Source organism: Stegodyphus dumicola, chromosome X2, assembly GCF_044657685.1.
Source record: "Stegodyphus dumicola isolate Sdum_Otavi_A_Nest chromosome X2, ASM4465768v1".
In the NCBI taxonomy this organism is placed as follows: Eukaryota; Metazoa; Arthropoda; class Arachnida; order Araneae; family Eresidae; genus Stegodyphus; species Stegodyphus dumicola.
Window position 1 is genome coordinate 107,483,837 of NC_140781.1, and position 19,914 is coordinate 107,503,750.

The 19,914-nt window shown below is 32.9% G+C and overlaps 1 protein-coding gene across 3 annotated transcripts in view; it reads right to left on the minus strand.

The window, feature by feature from the left end:
• Positions 1 to 19,914, minus strand: part of LOC118191579 (GTP-binding protein 2) — a 107,920-nt gene that overhangs the window by 61,897 nt on the left and 26,109 nt on the right. For all 3 annotated transcript variants that reach the window (XM_085810121.1, XM_085810120.1, XM_085810119.1), the window contains 2 exons: positions 4,009 to 4,199; positions 2,285 to 2,639 (listed from right to left, as the gene is read on the minus strand). In XM_085810121.1, coding sequence (XP_085666247.1) covers positions 2,285 to 2,639; positions 4,009 to 4,199 — 546 coding nt within the window. The remainder of the gene's footprint in view (positions 1 to 2,284; positions 2,640 to 4,008; positions 4,200 to 19,914) is intronic.

Consider the following 19,914-nt stretch of genomic DNA (forward strand, 5'->3'; position numbering starts at 1 on the left):
TGTGCCAATTTTCATATTAATTATTTTGGAGATTTTTTTATTTAAGGCATTTTCAGTCAATTTTAGGTCATAAAAATCTGGGTGCTGGTTATAAGTATTATGCACTGCTAGAAGACAAATGTGGAACAGCATTTTTAAGGGAAAATCAATAATAGTTTAATTTCTGTTAATTAAGGCAAAGCATATGGTGGCAGACTGCCTAAGGGAAAGGATGACTATATCAGTGTTCAGGGATTTTATTCCATGAACTGCTACTGGACAGAGAAACTAACATATGCCATTGGATACAGGATCAACATCCAAAAAATTTTGGATGTCGATGATAATGATCTCCATACAGCTCTGTCTTTAGTAATTGCACCTTCAGAAATTCTACTGTTTGAGACCTGGGTAACTGGGTGTCCGCCGAAAACATCCTGGATGAAAACGTTGAAGTACAAAAAACTTGGAAGAAAAGAAAGCAAAGAGAAAACATCACAGTTCTAAAATATCGTCGTACAAAATATCGCTGTCGAAAATAAAGTGGTTAAAAAACTTTGTGGTTTAAAAACATCATCATCGAAAATATCATTATAAAAAAATAAAGTACCTACAAATCATCGTGTGATGATAACATTAAACATACAGGTGTTTCAGGCCTTTATGCATTTTCACGTTTTAAAAGTTGTAAATGCATGTTTGCATAATGATTTGGGAGTGCAGGAAGGAAAGAGGGATTCTTTTAATTTTATATTTCATATTTTTGAATGAACTAATAAATTTTTGCCAAAAAAATAAGAAGGAAACTTAAAAACTGAAAATGAGTTGAAAATTAATGAAAATTACAGCACTTAAGAGGATTTTAAATTTACATAGTTAAATAATAAAGGTCATTAATAAATTAACCTTTTTTTTATAAAGTTTTACTGATACTTTTTGTATGAAGAATACAGTCTAAAAATGCTTAGAAAAAGGAAGATAAAAAAATAACTGCATGAAGTTACCTCTATAAAAATTGCTTAGTTAATTATAAAATTATTTTCTTTCACATTTGTTAATCTGATATTGTTTTACTGAAAATTATATTTTGTTTTTCTTAAAGTGTCGTTAATGTTTTCATGTGTAACGTGAAATCAACGTTTTGGATTCCGATTGGTTAGTTATGACGAAAGTCAGTTATATAATATGTCAGTATGGGATTTGAAAAATGTATGTGTGCGATGGTATCGGCATGTGATGATTTGTAGGTACTTTAATTTATACTACAATATTTTCAACGACAATGTTTTGAAACTGCAAAGTTTTTTTTAACCACTTTACTTTCGACCATGATATTTTCTCTGCTTTCTTTTCTCCCATGATGTATTGCACTGCGACGTTTTCACCTAGCATTGGTTTATCCGTGATGTTTTCGGCCATAATCAGGTAACTATTCATGCTGAAGTGATAGTTTATCATTTGATTTTTTGCAAAAGTCCTCAGTAACAGTTGTTTTATGAGAAAAGCAAAGTGGAATGATTTCATTTTGCATGACTATCATACAAATTAAAACTTACCATTCTTCCAGGCAAGAAGTAACACTGTTCTCCAAAGCTGCAATCAGACCTGGTTAAGCTAACCTCAACTGCACACAGAAGCTTATTCATGAGAAACCTGTCTGCTGCATCTGCATTCAAACACCATTTTTACTTGATTGTTATATATTTAGTCTTATTTGAGACTATCATTTTCACTTGATTAACTACATAGCTATAATACCATTTTCACTTGATAAGTGGATTTGAATGTCAGTTAATGGCTGCACTGGAAGTAAACAGTAATCCTTCAGAAGCAAAATTTTCTTGTGATCAGTTGGTTTACATTGAAAACAATTTCAAATGCAGTTTTTTCTCCGTCAAATTAAAATACAGTAGGCACATTTTCTAAATACAGTTCAGGGCATAATTTCCCCCAAACTTTGGATGATGTTCATTCTTGTTTTAGAAGGGTAGTTTTTTTATATTCATAAGTTATTAACATTACAGATCACAGTTACAGTTAAGTATTAACATTACAGATCAACTGACCTATGAGACTGATAATTTAGAGGAAGATCACTAAAATCTAGATTCCTTAGAACATAGTTAGCTAATGGATATAACTGTAACTAAAAAAAAAAAAAAAAAAAAAAAAAAAAAACAATAAAATTGCTTAAGAAGTTCTTTCATGCATTTTTGTGCTAATTGTGTTTTCATTGTAAACTTATCGAAATACAACTGTTTGGATAAATAAATCTACAGTTAATAAAGAAACATGACACTCAAACCTGTTAGTCCAAACACTGTTGTCTTCAAATATTTCTGATGACCAGCTAGATCAATAAATGTTATAAGTTTTTTGGAACTGTCACAGATTTCTTCAGCTGTCCTGCAAGTACTGTATGTCATTGCACTGCCTTTAGAGTCAAATCCTAAAATTTCATGACTGATGCTGCTCGTCCTACCACTTTGAATTTCATGAAGGTGACGAAACAAGTTCAGGCGAGCACTGCCATGTCCATTATCTTTCTCTCCTTGAGTTAGGACCCCTAGCAAAGTACTCTTACCAACATCAGAACTACCAAGAACTGCAACTCTTAGTTCCAATGAATGTTGATCATCAGAAATTTTTCGGACGAGGAACTGGAAGACAAAAATAATTTCTACAGTTATTTCATATAAATTAAAAAAAAAAAAAAAAAAACTGTAATAATGTGTAATTTTTTCAAGGTTATTAGAGGAGCTGTTTAAGAAGTTGAAATATCCTAAAAATTTTAAGTCATGACAAAAATTTAAATCAAACAAGAATTCAATTTACTCACATTAAAAATCTAAAGAAAAAAGTAAGGGAAAAAAACATCATTCTTCAATACGCAACTCCCGGAGCATGGTATTACGAAGGCACCATGAATTTTTCGTCGTTTGACCCAATTTTTGGTCCAAATGCATTTTTCTTTTCCTCCCCTTCTGCAGCAGTAGCTAAGTTCAAAATTGTATCTATAGTAACAATTTAAAGTAAAATAGTCATCCATTATTTTGACAACACTGTAAGTTTTGTTTACAAATCGTAGACAGTGTGACGCTGTAGAGGGCAGAAACACTTCCTTTCACAGTGATTGGCTGAGTGAATTTCTGTACTAACGAGAAAATCGTTCCATGTGGACAGGCGAGCTATCTCAGATATTGTCGGCTGACGAAATCACTCTGTGTAGACGGGCCTTAATACTATATTTCCATTCAATATTTTACTACTGACATAATTTTTCCATATTTTGTAATTCATATGATTTTGGTAAAATAGCAAAAGAAAAATTCTATAGTTTTATATTCCACAAAATACACATATATATTTTTGTTATGTTTTCTTTAGCTTCTTATTATTAACATCTAATATCACTAATGTCCTTGCTGAATGTAAACATACAACTGATATTTTTCAATGCATTAATGGAGAGAAAGATATTATGAGCTATACAATAAGGAAGGAAGTCACTTCTAGTCACAAAAATAAGTCACAAAAATAAGGATTGGAACATGCACCAATAAGTAAATTTTCTGATTAATTTCCAACTAAGCAAATTCCCTTGCAAGCAAAAATGCTTATCATAATGATGCATTTCATCCACGTAGTAGGAACCAGTTTTGAGTAAAAATTTCAGTAACCATCTAATACTATATTCCCATTCAATATTTTATTACTGACATTAATGATTATTAGAGAGTAATCTAGTAAAAATCTACAGTTACTAATGTTCACACAAACTTCAATATTCTTGCTAGCAAGTTCACAGTTTGATTAATTTTGGATATTACGAGAGCTACTACTATATTCTGTGCAAGTTGCTTAAAGTCATCTTTGAAGAAGTTTTCATAGACTCTTCATAATTTATTTGTAAGTTAAATAAATTATAAAACAGGTACTTTTAACACATCACTGAATTAGACTGATACATTCAGCATATTAATTTGTCTGGAATTGAATATGGTCATGAAATTAATTCAATTGTCTCACCTCTGCAACAGTTCTTTTTTCTCCAGTCCTTTCATCTTCAACGGTTCTCTCACTAAGACTTGTAACATCAGCACCAAGTTTCTCTGCCATCTTATACAGAGTTTGAAGAGATTCTTTCATTTCTTCATCACCTAAACCAATCAGAGTTCCTCCATCTGCAACTCCAATAGCATAAATTGCTTCACCTTGACCTGAAACATCAACATAGTTTAAAAGGTAGGAAAAGCAAGACTAACATTAATAAAGTACAAAGTCCAACCTCAAAACCACCAAAAACATTTTTTTCATAGGCTTTATGCATTGGCATTTGATTCCCCCCTCCGCGCATAATGAAAGATCTGGAGAGTCCTGATTCTTAATTTCACTTCGACACTAAATAAAATACCTTGTTATTGATGTTGATGTATTTAATTATGGCAAAGCACACTAGGGCTATCTGCCTAAGGAGAGAGGGATGCCTTCGTGGAGGACTTTCTAAGGGAACTGACTCGTATACACGTTACACATGGGGAAAATCATGAAAAAGCCCATGCAGCCAGCCCGTTCACGGGATTCGAACCTCGGACCGAACTACCAGTGTTCAGCGACTTTACCGCTCGGCCGCTGGTGGGCCGTCCTTGTTATTGAAGAAACAATCATTTTAGCATACATTTGTATGATCAGTAATTTGGCTCTGTTGTTGCGTATCTGCTTGGCACACACCTCAAACTGAACATTCCACAAAGATACATCGTTGATCTGATGCCAAACTGGCGAATCATTATTTATTACTTTCCTTTTATCACCACATATTTATCAACATATGAAAACTTGAGTAATGACTCAGGTAGCGATGCCTAAACAATTATTTTATGTTAGTAATTGAATAATAAAGGAGTATGGTAACCTTTTATGTTGACATTATGCTTGGCGATGATTACAGATTTAAGTTAAATGCACTAAAAATGTTGACGAAGGAAAAATTTCTTTCCATATGTTAAAAATAGATTTTGTTGATGATACTCACAGACCCAAACAATGTAACTAAACAAGAGATTATGTCTGTCTACGGAATTAAAGTGAAAGTATTAGCACAAAAAACGAAGCAAACAGCTTACATTGAAAGAAATGTTTAATAAGGTAAACAAATAAATCTTAAGCTTTTTTTTTTTTTTTTTTTTTGTAAATTTTGATACCCTTTAGATCATAAATACTTTCATTTCATAAATCACGATTTCATATTTTTAACTTTTTTTAACATGCCATTTTGCTACATTTAAACTGATGATCTAATATCTGGAAAAATCCCAAATCCGGAATCACCAAAGTCCCTATGAGTCTGGATTTCGGACTGTGTACTGTATACAATAAAAAATAAATTAAACATTTTACATAATTTGACTAAAAATATCACTAAAAATGTTTGAACTTCCTTAAACGATACATACAATTTTGTAAAAATTATAAAATAAAAATACATCAATAAAACATTTACATCAATCAATTTTAAGATTACATTTAGGGCTATTTGAATTAAGAATAACTGATTTGTTATTCACATAAACCCAGAACCAGTGCCAGGGTTCGTATGGCTGCACCGAGTCGCAGAATTTAGGACCCACAGAGACTGCATCAGGCAGTAAAATATCTAGCGCCGGCCCTCAATAAGACATAAGTATATGTGAAAATTTATTTATTCAGAACTTTGATAAGCCTTAAGCATGTGCATGATACATAAGTATAATAAATAACTAATACAATTCAGACTTAGCTGTCTCAGTGTGCAATAGAAGCAAGATAAAATTTAATGAAACAACTTGTCATTAGTCGCCAAGCTCATGATGCATAGCCAAATATGTATAGGGCAGGATAGTAACTTGATGATGATAGCCACTATTTTAAAGGTTTTCGGATATCGCAAAACAAAAGTGAAATTTTCTAACTAACAGATTTTGTAAAGAAATGTAGAGAAGTGGTAATAAATGAAGATGCTATTAAAAGAAGTTTTTCATTGTGATGATAATGCTTCTCAATCATCAATCAATCAATGAATGGCAAAATTTGTAGTATGGTTCTAGATCCAGAAAATACCGCTACCGATAGTGAAGAAAGTGACAAAGAAGTTAATGAAGACGAGAAAATTTTGATTGACAAGTTAGTCGGAATTCTCGAAGTTTTTCAACAATTTCTCAACAATGTAACTAAACAAAAAATTATGTCTGTTTACGGAATTAAAGTGAAAGTATTAGCACAAAAAACGAAGCAACTTAAACAGCTTACATTGAAAGAAATGTTTCATAAGGTAAACAAATAAATCTTAAGCTTTTATTTTTTGTAAATTTTGATACCTTTTAGATCATAAATACTTCATTATTTCATATTTTTAACTTAATAATTTATACATGCCATCTTGCTAGATTTAAACTGATGATCTACAAGGGGTGATCAAATGAAAAGGTATGAAACGACATAAAAACGTAACAGTTAAATATTTGCATATTCTGCCATGGGAGAATGTAGCAAGACATCTTGGGATGCGATTGTAATCTCTGACTGGGATCAAAGCATGCGTCGGTGCCCGCATGCGCAGGAGAGAGCAGAGCTCTTATCAAAAGCGGCATCCAAATGATGCAGCAGTCCGTATGAGGCCAGGATGGCATTCGCTTTGCAAAATTCGACGACTGAGGAGCAGCGAGGTGTTATCCGATTTCTGACAGCGGAAAGTGAGAAACCGGCAGCTATTTATCGCCGGATGGTGACAGTTTACGGGGAGAAATGTGTCTCTGACAAGTCTATCAGAAAATGGAGTGCCCATTTTCGTGCAATCCGTGACAGTGTGGATGATGATGACCCATGACCAGGCCAGGCAAACACTGTCATCACGAGCGATCTCGACAAGGTGGACGACCTAGTGAGAAGTGATCGGCGTGTAACATTGTGATGTCAGCTATGGAACTGTGTGGATGACAGGTTGCGATATCGGAAGGTGTGTGACGCTTGGGTTCCGAAGCAGCTCACTGACCAGCAAAAGGAACTGCATATCAGGCTAGCACTGCAACATTTGTTTTGGTATCAGGAAGACCCCGCTTTCATGGAGCGGATCGTCACAGGTGATGAGACCTGGTGCCATCACTACGAGCCAGAGACAAAGCGGGACAGCATGCAGGAGAAGCATACGTCGTCACCTCCCCCTAAAAAGTTCAAAGCTGTGCCATCAGCAGGCAGTGTGTTGCTCACCGTCTTTTTCGACGTTCAAGGTTCGGCTACTTGTGGAACTCCTCGAGCACAGAAAAACTATTAACTCCAATGTGTAGTGAGACACTTCGACATCTACGCAGGTCCACAAAGAACAAAAGACCGGGGCTGCTCACAGAGGGTGTGGTTCTGCTCCATGATAACGCGTGCCCACATGTCTCCAGAGTCACACACATGGAACTGGCCAACTTCAAGTGGGAGACTTTGGACCATCTGCCCTACAGTCTGGACATGTCGCCCTGCAATTTCCATGTGTTTGGTCCACTAAAGAAACACCTGAAAGGGAAACGCTTCAACTCGGACGACATACTCAAGGACGCTGTGAAGGACTGGATCTTGTCACGCCTACAGGAATTAGGCAACAAGGAATCCTGCGGCTTGTTCATCAGTGGGATCGTTGTGCTCAGGTCTATGATGTATATTTTGAATAAAGTCTACATTTGTACCCGTGTCATTTCGTACCTTTTCATTTGATCACCCCTTGTAATATCCAGTAAAATCCCAAATCCGGAATCACCGAAGTCCCGTCGAGTTCAGATTTCGGACTGTGTACTATATACAATAAAAAATAAATTAAACATTTCACATAATTTGACTAAAAATATCACTAAAAATGTTTGAATTTCCTTATACGATACATACAATTTTGTAAAAATTATAAAATAAAAATATTTTAATGGCTAATAAATAAAGTTATAAACTGAATATGACTTGAGGAATTAAGTAGTGTCAAGAGAGAAAAGAGATACTTTTTTGAAATTCTATAAGTTTTAAAAAATAATTTTTATTATCTACAACAAAACTTATGCATTAATCAAATCAGGTATTTTTAAGAAATTGAATCTTATTTCCCAGCATAAAATTTTTAATGTACTGTTTGCATTTCAGCATAATAGTGAAATGAACCGAAAGCATCACTTCATAGAAGGAAAAGAAATACATTGATTATGGCCATAAAGGTCTGCAAGCTGCTTTAGCAGGGATTTCTATGACTAACTATGTCACATGCAGGAAAATGTAAAAATCCTGTGGTGGCTAACCTGTTCACCATCTAGGATTTAAATATGCACTTAAATATCAGTACTTAATAAAAGATTATGCTGGTACCAAACCATAACATCCCTTTTCTTGGGGATAAGAGTACCATTAAGAACAGTTCTGTATTTTCCATCATCATATTAGTAAGCTCTACTAATTAAAGAGAGCATGATTTTCACTGCAAGTTTTTAATCAATATAAAATATATTTGCTCTTAATAAGGAAGGTAAAACTCACTAACATATTTCATGAAGAACATACACAGGATGCAACAATTTTAAAATTTCAGTACAGCAATTTTTCTTGATTTTTTAAATTTCTGTTTATGCTACACATAGGGTGTCACATATTTTTTGAAAAATCATGATTAAGCAAGTAACTGAAATTGATAGAACAATTAATATTGAATAGCAATAACGTTTACGTTATGATATATTATCTGCTGGCTGAAAAATTTTACACCCTGAAAATGACTCTTGCTAGAAAGGCTTCAGTAGACAAATCCGATACTACTTCTAGATGAATAGCCTTTGTACTAAAGCAAATAAATATCGCGATGTATGATTTAAACATAACTCTAGATCTTTTCAAATTAGGCTTGGTGATAACTGGACCTGCAAAGTCCAGTCCTATTTTTTTGAATGGTCTAGTTATTACAACTCTATCTCTAGGTAAGTCTCCCATCATTTGGTTTATGGTTTGGTTCCTTGTTCGAAAGCATGTCATGCATTTACTTATAACGCGTCTAACTCTATCTTGTCCGGAAGGTATCCAGTATAATTGTCTAATATGAGAAAGTGTTGTTTGAACGCCCGAATGAAGAGATTTTTTATGATAATAATCTATGAGTAATTCAGTGAAATGATGTCTTTTGTAAAAGAAGTTGATGTTTGTGGTCTTCTGAAAGATTGGAGTAACGTAGTCTCCCACGAACTCGTAAAAGTTCATCTTCATCCAGAAATACATTTAAGGATAAAACCTTACTATTACTTGGAACTGATCGTTTCGACTGCAGGCACTTAATTTCAGGTTGAAATTCAGAATGTTGTACACATTTGACTAGCACCTTTGTTGCATTCTGTAGTTCAGAAGCACTCAAAAAACTTTCTTGTCTTAATGGTGGATTGGTTCTACAGTTGTTCGCAAACCTTAAACACCATGCAGTAGTTCTAATCAATTTGCTGAATGACGAATACCTTTTAATGAATTCGTTCTCAATGGAATTTTCACCTGTGACTGTTGAGTTCACTACAGCTCCCCTTCGAAGTTCAAGCTCTTCATGATCCTTGAAATCTCTTACTGATTCTGCAAGTTTAGGCCACGAATCGATGCTCTGTAATAGCCACTTAGGTCCATACCACCACATGTCACTATTTCGTAGTTCAGATAACGTTATTCCTTTCGTGGAATTTTTCTTTGTTCTCTGGTCAGCATATCAGCTGGATTTTCATCTCCAGGGCAATAATTCCACGACTCAGGTGATGTTTTCTCTCATATTTCCATTACTCGATGTTGGATGAATGGCTTCCATTTATTTAAATCGCCCTTTATCCAATGTAACGTAACAGAAGAGTGTGACCAAAAATATACATTCAGCTGGAGTCTTTTCTCTAACTGTTCTTTGACATTCGAGGTTAATCTTGCTCTGATGAGCACCCCCATCAGCTCTAATCTTGGAAGGGACAGCTTCTTCAGTGGAGCTACTCTGGTTTTGGAAATGACAAAACTACTTCCTATTTCACTGTCCGTCGTGACGTATCGCAGGTATATCACAGCTCCATATGCCTTCTGACTTGCGTCGGTAAAGCAATGCATTTGAATATCTCTCAATTCAGACTTGCTAGTCTTTCGGAAGTAATGTCGCAGAATGTTTACATCCTGAATCGCTGACAGTTCATTAATCCATTTTTTCATTCTGTTTTCAAAGTCCAATGGTTACGGATCATCCCAATCTAATCCAAGTTGCCGAATTTTCTGCATTAGTATTTTTGCCCTAATAGTGAATGGACTTATAAATCCAACTCTGGTAATAAATTTTGGATAGAAACCCATGTTTTTTCACTTTCCAAAGAAATAGGACTTTGTTTTTTAACATAAAGATGTAGAAATTATAATTTTAAGAAATAAAAGGGTATGGTAGACAGTATCATTCATAACAAGGAGGATAACAATCACAATGAACTAAAACATCATAATGTTTATGAAAAAAAGTTCATACATCAAAGAGCATTTTAAAAATCTATGCTTTGAAAGAGGACCCACCTACTCAATACAGGATAGCATCAGTCATTAAAATGCCAGACTTTATTGTGAATAAAATAATAAAAGAAGAATTAAATTTGAAAAAAAAAAAAAAAAAAGTATAATGTTCATCATCATACATTTTTGAGATGTAGCAAAGTGTAAAACCACATGTAAAATGCTTCGAAAAATCATTTGTAATGTGAAACATGGCAATTTGGTACTCTTAAATGGCAGCTAACTTATTTGTTATTAAGAGTTGTATATATTATTTTACATTTGAAGATCTAAAACAACAGCAAACACAGTACAAAGCCCCAAATCTGGACGTTCAATACCCTAAATCTAAAATCCGGACTTCTGGATGATCAGCAACCTTTTAGTTTTTTTCATTATTTATTTTACCAATCTTTTATTACGTATGCGTTATGCTTGCACATTTGATATTTTTTCATAATAAAACATATGAAGAATCCAAATTCTTAATTTCATTTCAGCACTGATGCCAACCTGGCAAATCATTATTTTTGGCTTTCATCATCACGACTATCAACACATTGCTGCTTAAGCTATGACTCACACAGTGATGTCTAACCATTAAAAAAAAATACTAACACTGAAAATTTTTTCTTGTAGATTTCAGCGCTATTGGCAGGCAAGGAGTTTAATGGCCTATATTCCAATGTAACTGGCATTTGACAAATAAATAAATTAAAAAATATTTGTAACTGAATACCAAACAGCATGGTAATCTTTTATGTTGACATTATGTTTGGCAATGATAACACACTTCAGCTAACTCCGCTACTAAATATTGAGTGTATTGACAAAAAAAAAAAAAAAAAAAAAAAAAAAATTAAACAGAAATTTCTTTCCATACACAAAGAATTACATTTATTGTTTTTGAATTGAGAATAACTGATTTTTTTTAGGGGCCAGAAAAAATTATTAGAATTTATGGAAGGAATTGAGATGCATAAGTTTTAGAATTTAGGGAGGCGCTTGGCAGCAGAATTTCGTACCTGCAGAACTGCATCGAGCCACAAAATTTCTAGCACCAGCTCTTGGTAAGCCTTCAGTATATATAGAAATTTATTTATTTGAGACTCAGGTAAGCCTTAAGCATGTGCAGGAAATAGGCATAAGAATAAAGCCTCGTTTCCACTACTGCGTACGAACACGTTGCGTAAATTGAAAACATGCCTACGGCATCTGTACAAGCGTTTCCACTGCAGCGTATCTGTAGAATATTTTCATTTTCCATCGCTAGGAATCACTGTAATATTTTGGCGCCAAACAAGCAGTTCGCGAGTTACGACGCTGAACATCTGAATTTTTCCCGCTTAAGCGAGTATTGTTTGTTTTGGATTTGATATGGATCCTGACGTAAAACGCAGAAAAGTTTAGTTTACTAAATTTCCATGTTATTGGAAATTTTTATTTCTGCTTATGAACTGTGAAAGTAAAGTATGCTAGCAATTTTTAGATAAGTAAGGTTATAATGCATATTTTGAACATCACTAATTCCATAGAAGCTGAAGTAAATTAATTTTTTTTTTTTTTTTTTTTTGCGTTTCTAGAAGCCTTAAATATTAATGAAATAATATATATATTATTAAAACTAAAATGTACTGTTAGTTAAGAAATGAACAAATAAATAAATAAAATAAAAAAATTAAAGGAATTAAAAAATAGTTGGTACTTTAAAAACACAGAGCAACTGTAAAGAAAGGTTCACAATATTTACACAAAATTTGCTATGGTTGTATACCGCTGACTTCACGGTCATAGCTGGATAATTTATTAGAAATCTCGTTTGTTTTAAAATGCACTATGGGCAGTTATATTTTATGCATAATCCATAAAATATTATTTTTAATTTAAACATTTTTAATTCATATCTCTTTTTATAGAAGTTTCTTTATATATACACACATTAGGTAAAGAAAATGGAAATATTTAATTAATAATAATTAATAATAATATTCCTGCGCTTCTGCTGGAGACGACTGAATTTAAAACCAATTATTATAGTAATTTTTTGTTAAAAAATGTTTAGGGCATTAATACTGTCTCATGTTAATTGATAATGAAAGTTTAGAGTCGTAAACATCCCAAAGTCTGTGCACATGTATATACACATTCACATAAAAGTGAAACGAAAATGTATATACAGTTAAAAGTCATTAATCCGGACTCGTCGGGACTTCGGCGATTCCGGATTATCGATTTTTTTCGGATTATAGATCATCAGTTTAAATCTGGTAAGATGGCATGCAGAAATTATAAAATTAAAAATATGAAACCGTAATTTATGAAATAAAGAACAATTATGATCTAAAGGGTATCAAAATTTACAAAAAAAAAAAAAGCTTAATATTTATTTGTTTACTTTATTAAACATTTCTTTCAATGTAAGTTGTTTAAGTTGCTTCGTTCTTTTATGTGATAATACATTCTCTTTAATTCTATAAACGGACATAATTTCTTGTTCAGTTATAAAGTTCCGCTGTTCAAGTCCTATAATTGCTGTGTCGAGAATACCAACTAATTTGTCAATTGAAATTTTTTCGTTTTCAATACCTCTGTCACTTTCTTTGCTATTGGAAGAGAATTATAATGACAAGGAATTTGATTTAAATCATATCAAAGACGGAGTACATCGAGATGAAATACTACATTTAGTAAGGAATTATAAGCCAAATAAAATAAAAACATCTGCCCTGAAGATGAGGATAGTTCTGACAGATCAACTTCAGATTCATTGCGCGCCGCAGCGTTAAAGATAAACAAAGTTCAGATAAACAAACGTTAAAGTTTAGATAAACAAAGGATATGCCTTTATCTATTTTTTGCAGCAATTCCACTTTTTGTTCAATGGACTTTGAAACATACTTTCGCTTTGTAGATCCTTTACATATTAGTAAATATATATCAGAAATTCTATTTGACATAATCGAAAGTTCAAGCTTACTTTTATAAAACTGCTCTAACAGTCTGCAAAAAGTAATAAGCCGAATCCAATTCGAAGATTAAGGAACAACGCAATCTGCAACATTAACTGAATTAGATAATTTTAGCTTAGCTTATACCGTCTGTTATACATTAAACGCACATTCGTAAACGTATTTTGCGCACGCGCATATTCACAGTCGTAAACATCTACTGCGCATGCATCGCGTTGATGCATGCGCAGAAAGTTTGTAGCTTTGAGGTCCAGATTATGGGTGTCCGAATTAACGACTTCTGACTGTATATATCTACAGGGTTTCAAAATAAATTAACTTTAAATAATTCTCTTGTGCCATTGCTGTAAGGAATGAAATTTGAATTTAACAAACATTTTCTATTCGTAAAAAGCAATTTAAAGTTAATTAAATTTAAATGTAATTTAATACAAACAAATAAATGATTAATTATTGCTACGAACTAATCTACAATATCATTTAAATTCTGAGAGCATATGTAAATCAAGTGCAAGTATCAAAATCCATGAATAAATATATTTCCAAAAATATATAATCCTAAAAAATTTATAAAAATGCATAAGTGAATAATAGGATAGATTATTAAAAATTTATTTATCCTATTATTCACTTATGCATTTTTATAAATTTTTAGGATTAATATATCCTGTTATTCATTTATGCATTTTTATAAATTTTTTAGGATTAATAAGCTATCCTATTATTCACTTATGCATTTTTATAAATTTTTAGGATTAATATATCCTGTTATTCATTTATGCATTTTTATAAATTTTTTAGGATTAATAAGCTATCCTATTATTCACTTATGCATTTTTATAATTTTTTCAGGATTAATAATCTATCCTATTATTCACTTATGCATTTTTATAAATTTTTTAGGATTAATAAATTTTTGGAATTATATATTTATTCATGGATTTTGATACTTGCACTTGATTTACATATGCTCTCAGAATTTAAATGATATTGTAGATTAGTTCGCAGCAATAATTAATCATTTATTTGTTTGCATTAAATTTCATTTAAATTTAATTAACTTTAAATTTGCTTTTTACTAATAGAGAATGTTCATTAAATACAAATATATATGTTTCAATATTTAAATTAGTATTATATAATTTTCAAACATTTTTACGGGAGGAAATTTAAATAAATAAGAGCAAAAATAAAACAATATATTTAACGCAAATAATAATAGAAATAAATTATAAAACATGAATATAGATCAAATTGGAACAAAAAGCTAAGAAAGTTGCAGACAGGGTGCAAAAAGCGTATGGGATTCGAACTCACGACCCCCATTGTAAACATTGTTGCCGTGAGCTTTACCACTAAGCTAGCATTACACAGGAGTCGCATGCATATTTTGGCTTATATACACTATCAAATAAATCAATTCTTAAAACTAAATTTTTTGGTCCTATTTCAGTGAGCTATTGTCTGAAAAATTCACCAGAGTTTGTTCTTCAGCTTCTAGTACATTTTTTACAAAAAACATTATCTTTTAAAGTGGCGCATCGATTGAAATTAAACGGGTTGCTAAAAATATATTTCATGTGCTTACAAATATATGTTAGCAAAAAAGATACATTTATAAAGGGAAATACAAATTTAACATACTCTTTAATGCAGTGGAATATTTAAAAGGCTATCAAATTTAATTTATAATTAATGTTTTTAGTTTTTACCTGTTTCAAAAGAAAAAAATAACAAATCTTTTAATCATATCTAATTTGCTATAGCAGTTTGATATAGTCAGACATTCATTTTCATTAAAGGTAAATGAGTATGCAGAACTAGGAAATAATTGTCAGGACAAATTTTGCTATTTCATGGACTTGGAATTATAATTTTTGCCACTGATTTTGTTGAACGCCTGATTTTATCTGCAAACAAGTACTGTAGTTGCAGTTATCTTATTTTTCTTATCTTTTTTTAACTAAATTCAGCTGATTGCTGTCTTTTTCAGCACGCAGATTTCTCGCTATAATGTTAATTAAGAAATAAGTATTTTTTAGCAAAACATTATTTACCTAAGCGAGCATTCATCGCTACTTCTGCCGCCATTAATTTTTGGTGACTACACCTGATTGCTCCTTTTTTTACCACGTGACCCCAATGCATCCCCAGACATACGGATAGAAGTTGAACATTATTGAACTCCATCCATATGTCATCCATCACCGCACATTGACCGGATTGCAGATGTCAATCAAAGTGAAGCCGCTCGCTGATTGGAGAAACGCACAGACACCGCAACGCATCAGTGGAAACGGGCCTTAATAAATAACTAATATTATTCAGGCTTAACTTTGTCAGCAAGCAGAAGAAGCAAATTAAGTCACAGATCTCAATATTTAGCAGTGGAGTTAACCAATAATGTATAGCAAATGCTAGCCAATAATATATAATTGTAATAATGTATGATAAAAGCTAGCATTTGCTATACATCATCAATAATGTATAGCAAATACTAGCTTTATGATGACTGCTGAGAATTTGAGGCATTCAGATTTCACAAATGAAAAAGTAAAACTTTCCAGGTAATGGAGTTTTTAAAAAAATATGGAGAAGTAATAAATGAAGATCATACAGCAGAAATATTTCCTTGCAATGTTAATGTCTTAATCATCAATTAACTAATGGACGGCAAAATCTATATAGCAAGGTTCTAAATCCAGAAAATATAGCTACTTATTATAAAGAAAGTGACATAGAGGTTACTGAGAATGATAAATTTTGATTAACCCCATGACACAGAATGACAGCCGAGAGACATTCATTTCATGTGCCAGTGTAGACTTTGATGTCTCTAAGACATCAAGAATTGTCTTTGGTGAATGCCATGCAGTATATTATTATATTTTTTAACTGTTTGAATCCCTAATGAAATTCAGAGGGTGGCTAAATTACATACAATTCATAGCATCCAAATGAGATAGATTTGGAATTAAATTTTATAAATTATGTAAATCTAGGCATTGTTTTTGACTTAAAATTTACACACAATAAGACAAATATTGAGGAAGTGATGAACTTGTACTGAAAAGTGTAGTCACGCAATTAGCTGAACCCATTTTAGAGAAAAGATATATCATGTTCTTAGATAATTGGTATTCTTCTCCTAATTTATCAAAAATTTTGCTTGAAAAAATACAAATATTGTTGGAGCGGTGAGAAAAAATCAGAAAAATATGCCAAAGAAGCTGGCATCGTATAAGCTAAAAAAAGAAGTAAGAACACTATCATGTAGAGGTATTCTGCCCTTACACAGAAATATGTGTATAGAATAAGCACGAAACACTTAAAAGTAGAAATGGTTGATACGGGGAAAATAAGAAGAAAGAAGGGAGGTGAAAAGGAAACTGTGTTGAAACCAACCTATGTTGTGGAGTACAATCATGCAATAAGAGGTGTCGACAGGCAAGACCAATGTCTTGCATGTTTCCGTCATGCAAAAGTGTGTAAAAGGATACAAGAAAATTTTCTTTTAAATGCTTGATATAGCTCTTTATAACGCGTATGTCTTATATTCAAAGTTGCCTACTTCACAAAAGCAACTGATTGTGAATTTTCAATTGAATATTGCAGAAGATATGCTCTGTAATTTGTCCCTTCTGAATTATCCGACACGCAGCAGACTATTGCAAAGTGAATGCCCAACTTGGTTACAAGCAAAATATTGAGCACATTTTCCCAAACATATACCTGCGAAAAAAAAAAAAAAAAACTTTCTACAAAGAGATGCCATGCGTACAGAAAACAATATAAAGAAGTGAAACAACATAGCAGTGCAAAACATGTCTAGTTCCACTACTTATTCCGAAATGTTTTGAGATGTGTCATACTTTACAGAACTACTAAATTATTATTTTAAAGTATTACTTAATTACTGTATATTAACATTATATATCAACCTTATTGAATGTTATATAGCTAGGTAAATTTGAAAATAAAGTGTTCTGTTTCTAAGCTTGCACATGAGTATCCACAGTTGAGCGAGCCAAATTAAATGGTATTCTTTGGGCACATTGACGTGTATTTTATTTGTACGTCAGGAGGTTAACAATTTAGTGGGAATTCTCGATGCAGCAATTACAGGACTTCAACAGTAGAACTTTGTAAATGGAGAAGGAATAGTGTCTATCTATAGAATTAAAGAGCAAGTATTAGCAGAGAAACAAAGAAAATTTAGCAACTTACACTGAACAAAATGTTTAAAACAAATATTGAGCACCCCTTTTTTTTTGTAAATTTTGATTCCCTTAAATACTTCATAATTTCATATATCACTATTTCCTATTTTTAATTTTATAATGTTTACGTGTCATCTTAATAGATTTAAACTGATGATCTAATATCCAGAAAAATCCCAAATGAGGAATTGCCGAAGTCCCGACAAATCCGGACTTTGTACTGTATTCACTTAAGTTCTCTAGAGTAAGGCATTTTAAACCACAAGTATCTGAAATGACGTTTTTAGACACTTGAAGTATAGAACTATAGAACTATACTGTGACTATAGAAAATTAAATACTGCGCTTCAGAATTGAAAATTTATGGGGTGAAACTCCAACAGAATGCAAAGCATTGTGTGAATTTTGTGCTGATCAAACATTGGATCTCAAATACCGTTTTCATTACACTACTTACTTTTGCAAGTAGTTTGCAATGTCCCAAGCACAAGATGACCAAAGGACAAGAAAATAAAAAGTATCGGCATATGGAGGAAGTGTTAAACTCATAGCAAACTACACTGGTGAAATAAATTAAGATAATTTTCATACTTGATCTATGATCTCCAGAACTACTGGACAGATTTTAATAAAATTTGGTGTGAACATAGGTTGATATAACACAAACAAAATAAACATTCAACAGTTATAATACACACACATGTTCGTGTGTCACTCATGGAAGTCTGAAGGTCGGAAACAGCGGTTGCAGAAGACACAAAAGAAATGGGTTAATAGGAGATATGGTCCCCTCTTACAGCCATACAGGCCTCACAGCGTGATGTCATACTGGAAATAAGGCAGTTTATCAGTGCCTGTGGCAATTGGACCCACTCATTCAGCAACGTTGTTTTCAGTTCCTGAATGGTTCTCGGAGGGGGGTTGCAAGTTGCGATTGCCCCCCAGAGCATCCCAGACATGCTCTATATGGTTGAAGTCTGAAGACCTGGCTGGCCAATCCCTCCGACGAATATCCTCACGAGAAATTTGTCGAACAGAAGAGCTTTATGTGGCCTCATGTTATCGTCCTGTAAGATTAACTCGGGGCCCACTGCACCCTGGAAAAGGCAAACATAGGGCTCCAAGATCTCATCCCTATACCTCACAGCAGTCACAGCTCTGTCAAAGACATGGAGAGTGTGCGACCATCTAACATGATGCCTGCCCAGACAATTACACTGCCATAATTGTTGATTTTGCAGACATTGGAGGGTAGGTACCGGGTCCCTGGTTCTATCCATATGAAAGTATGGCGAAAATCGGTGTTTAGGCTGAAACGAGGCTCACCGGTGAACAGAACGGTCGCGCATTGCTCCGTACTTATTTCTCTATGCTGCGTGCACCATGCTAATTGGACTTTCCTTTCCGTAGACATGAAGGGGACGCAAACAGCCGGTCTTCTGGTAAACAACCCTCTCTCATTCAGTCTTTTGGAAACAGTCATCCTTTTTACACGGGCTCCTGTGGCTACATACAGGTTCCGAGAGAACTGAGAAGTAGAGAGAGAAAACCCGAGAGAGCTAAAATATATGAATATTTAATTAGATGTAAATTTTATGTTCTTTGGTTAATTTTATTTTGTAACTTCCTTTTGCTTTTATACCGAGAAAATCCTGAGTAAGGAAGATTTATCAAAACGCTTTTAAATATAATGAAAATAATATGAACAATCAATGCACATAAAACACACATTATGAATAAACTTAGTATGTACCACATATTACAATTAAGTACAAATATTACATAAATTTCTACAGCAGTTTAAGACAATTCAGATAAAATAAAATTTAAAAGAAATATTATGCTAAAAATTACTATGGGCAGGGAAAGGTAATTTGTACTATTTCAGTTTATTTCATTTGTTGCTGGAAATTAACATTTTCTTTAGTAAAAGCTGAACAATTAAAAATCATTAGATTCAGTGATCTATTGAAAGACTTGGCGATGTGATAAAAATTCAGTAGTCTCCTGGTTTTAGCAGAAGAGCTGTCAGTTATGCCAATATCACTTTAGGGAATTCTTTATGCTTTAAAATTCCATCAAGATTTTTTAGTTTTTTGATTAGACGGGGAGTATCAGTTCTTTTCGATTCTCTAACTATCTGTTTTCCCCCTGTAAACTACAAAATTGTGATTGCAATTTATCTGTTGCAACATAAAAGCCTTCAT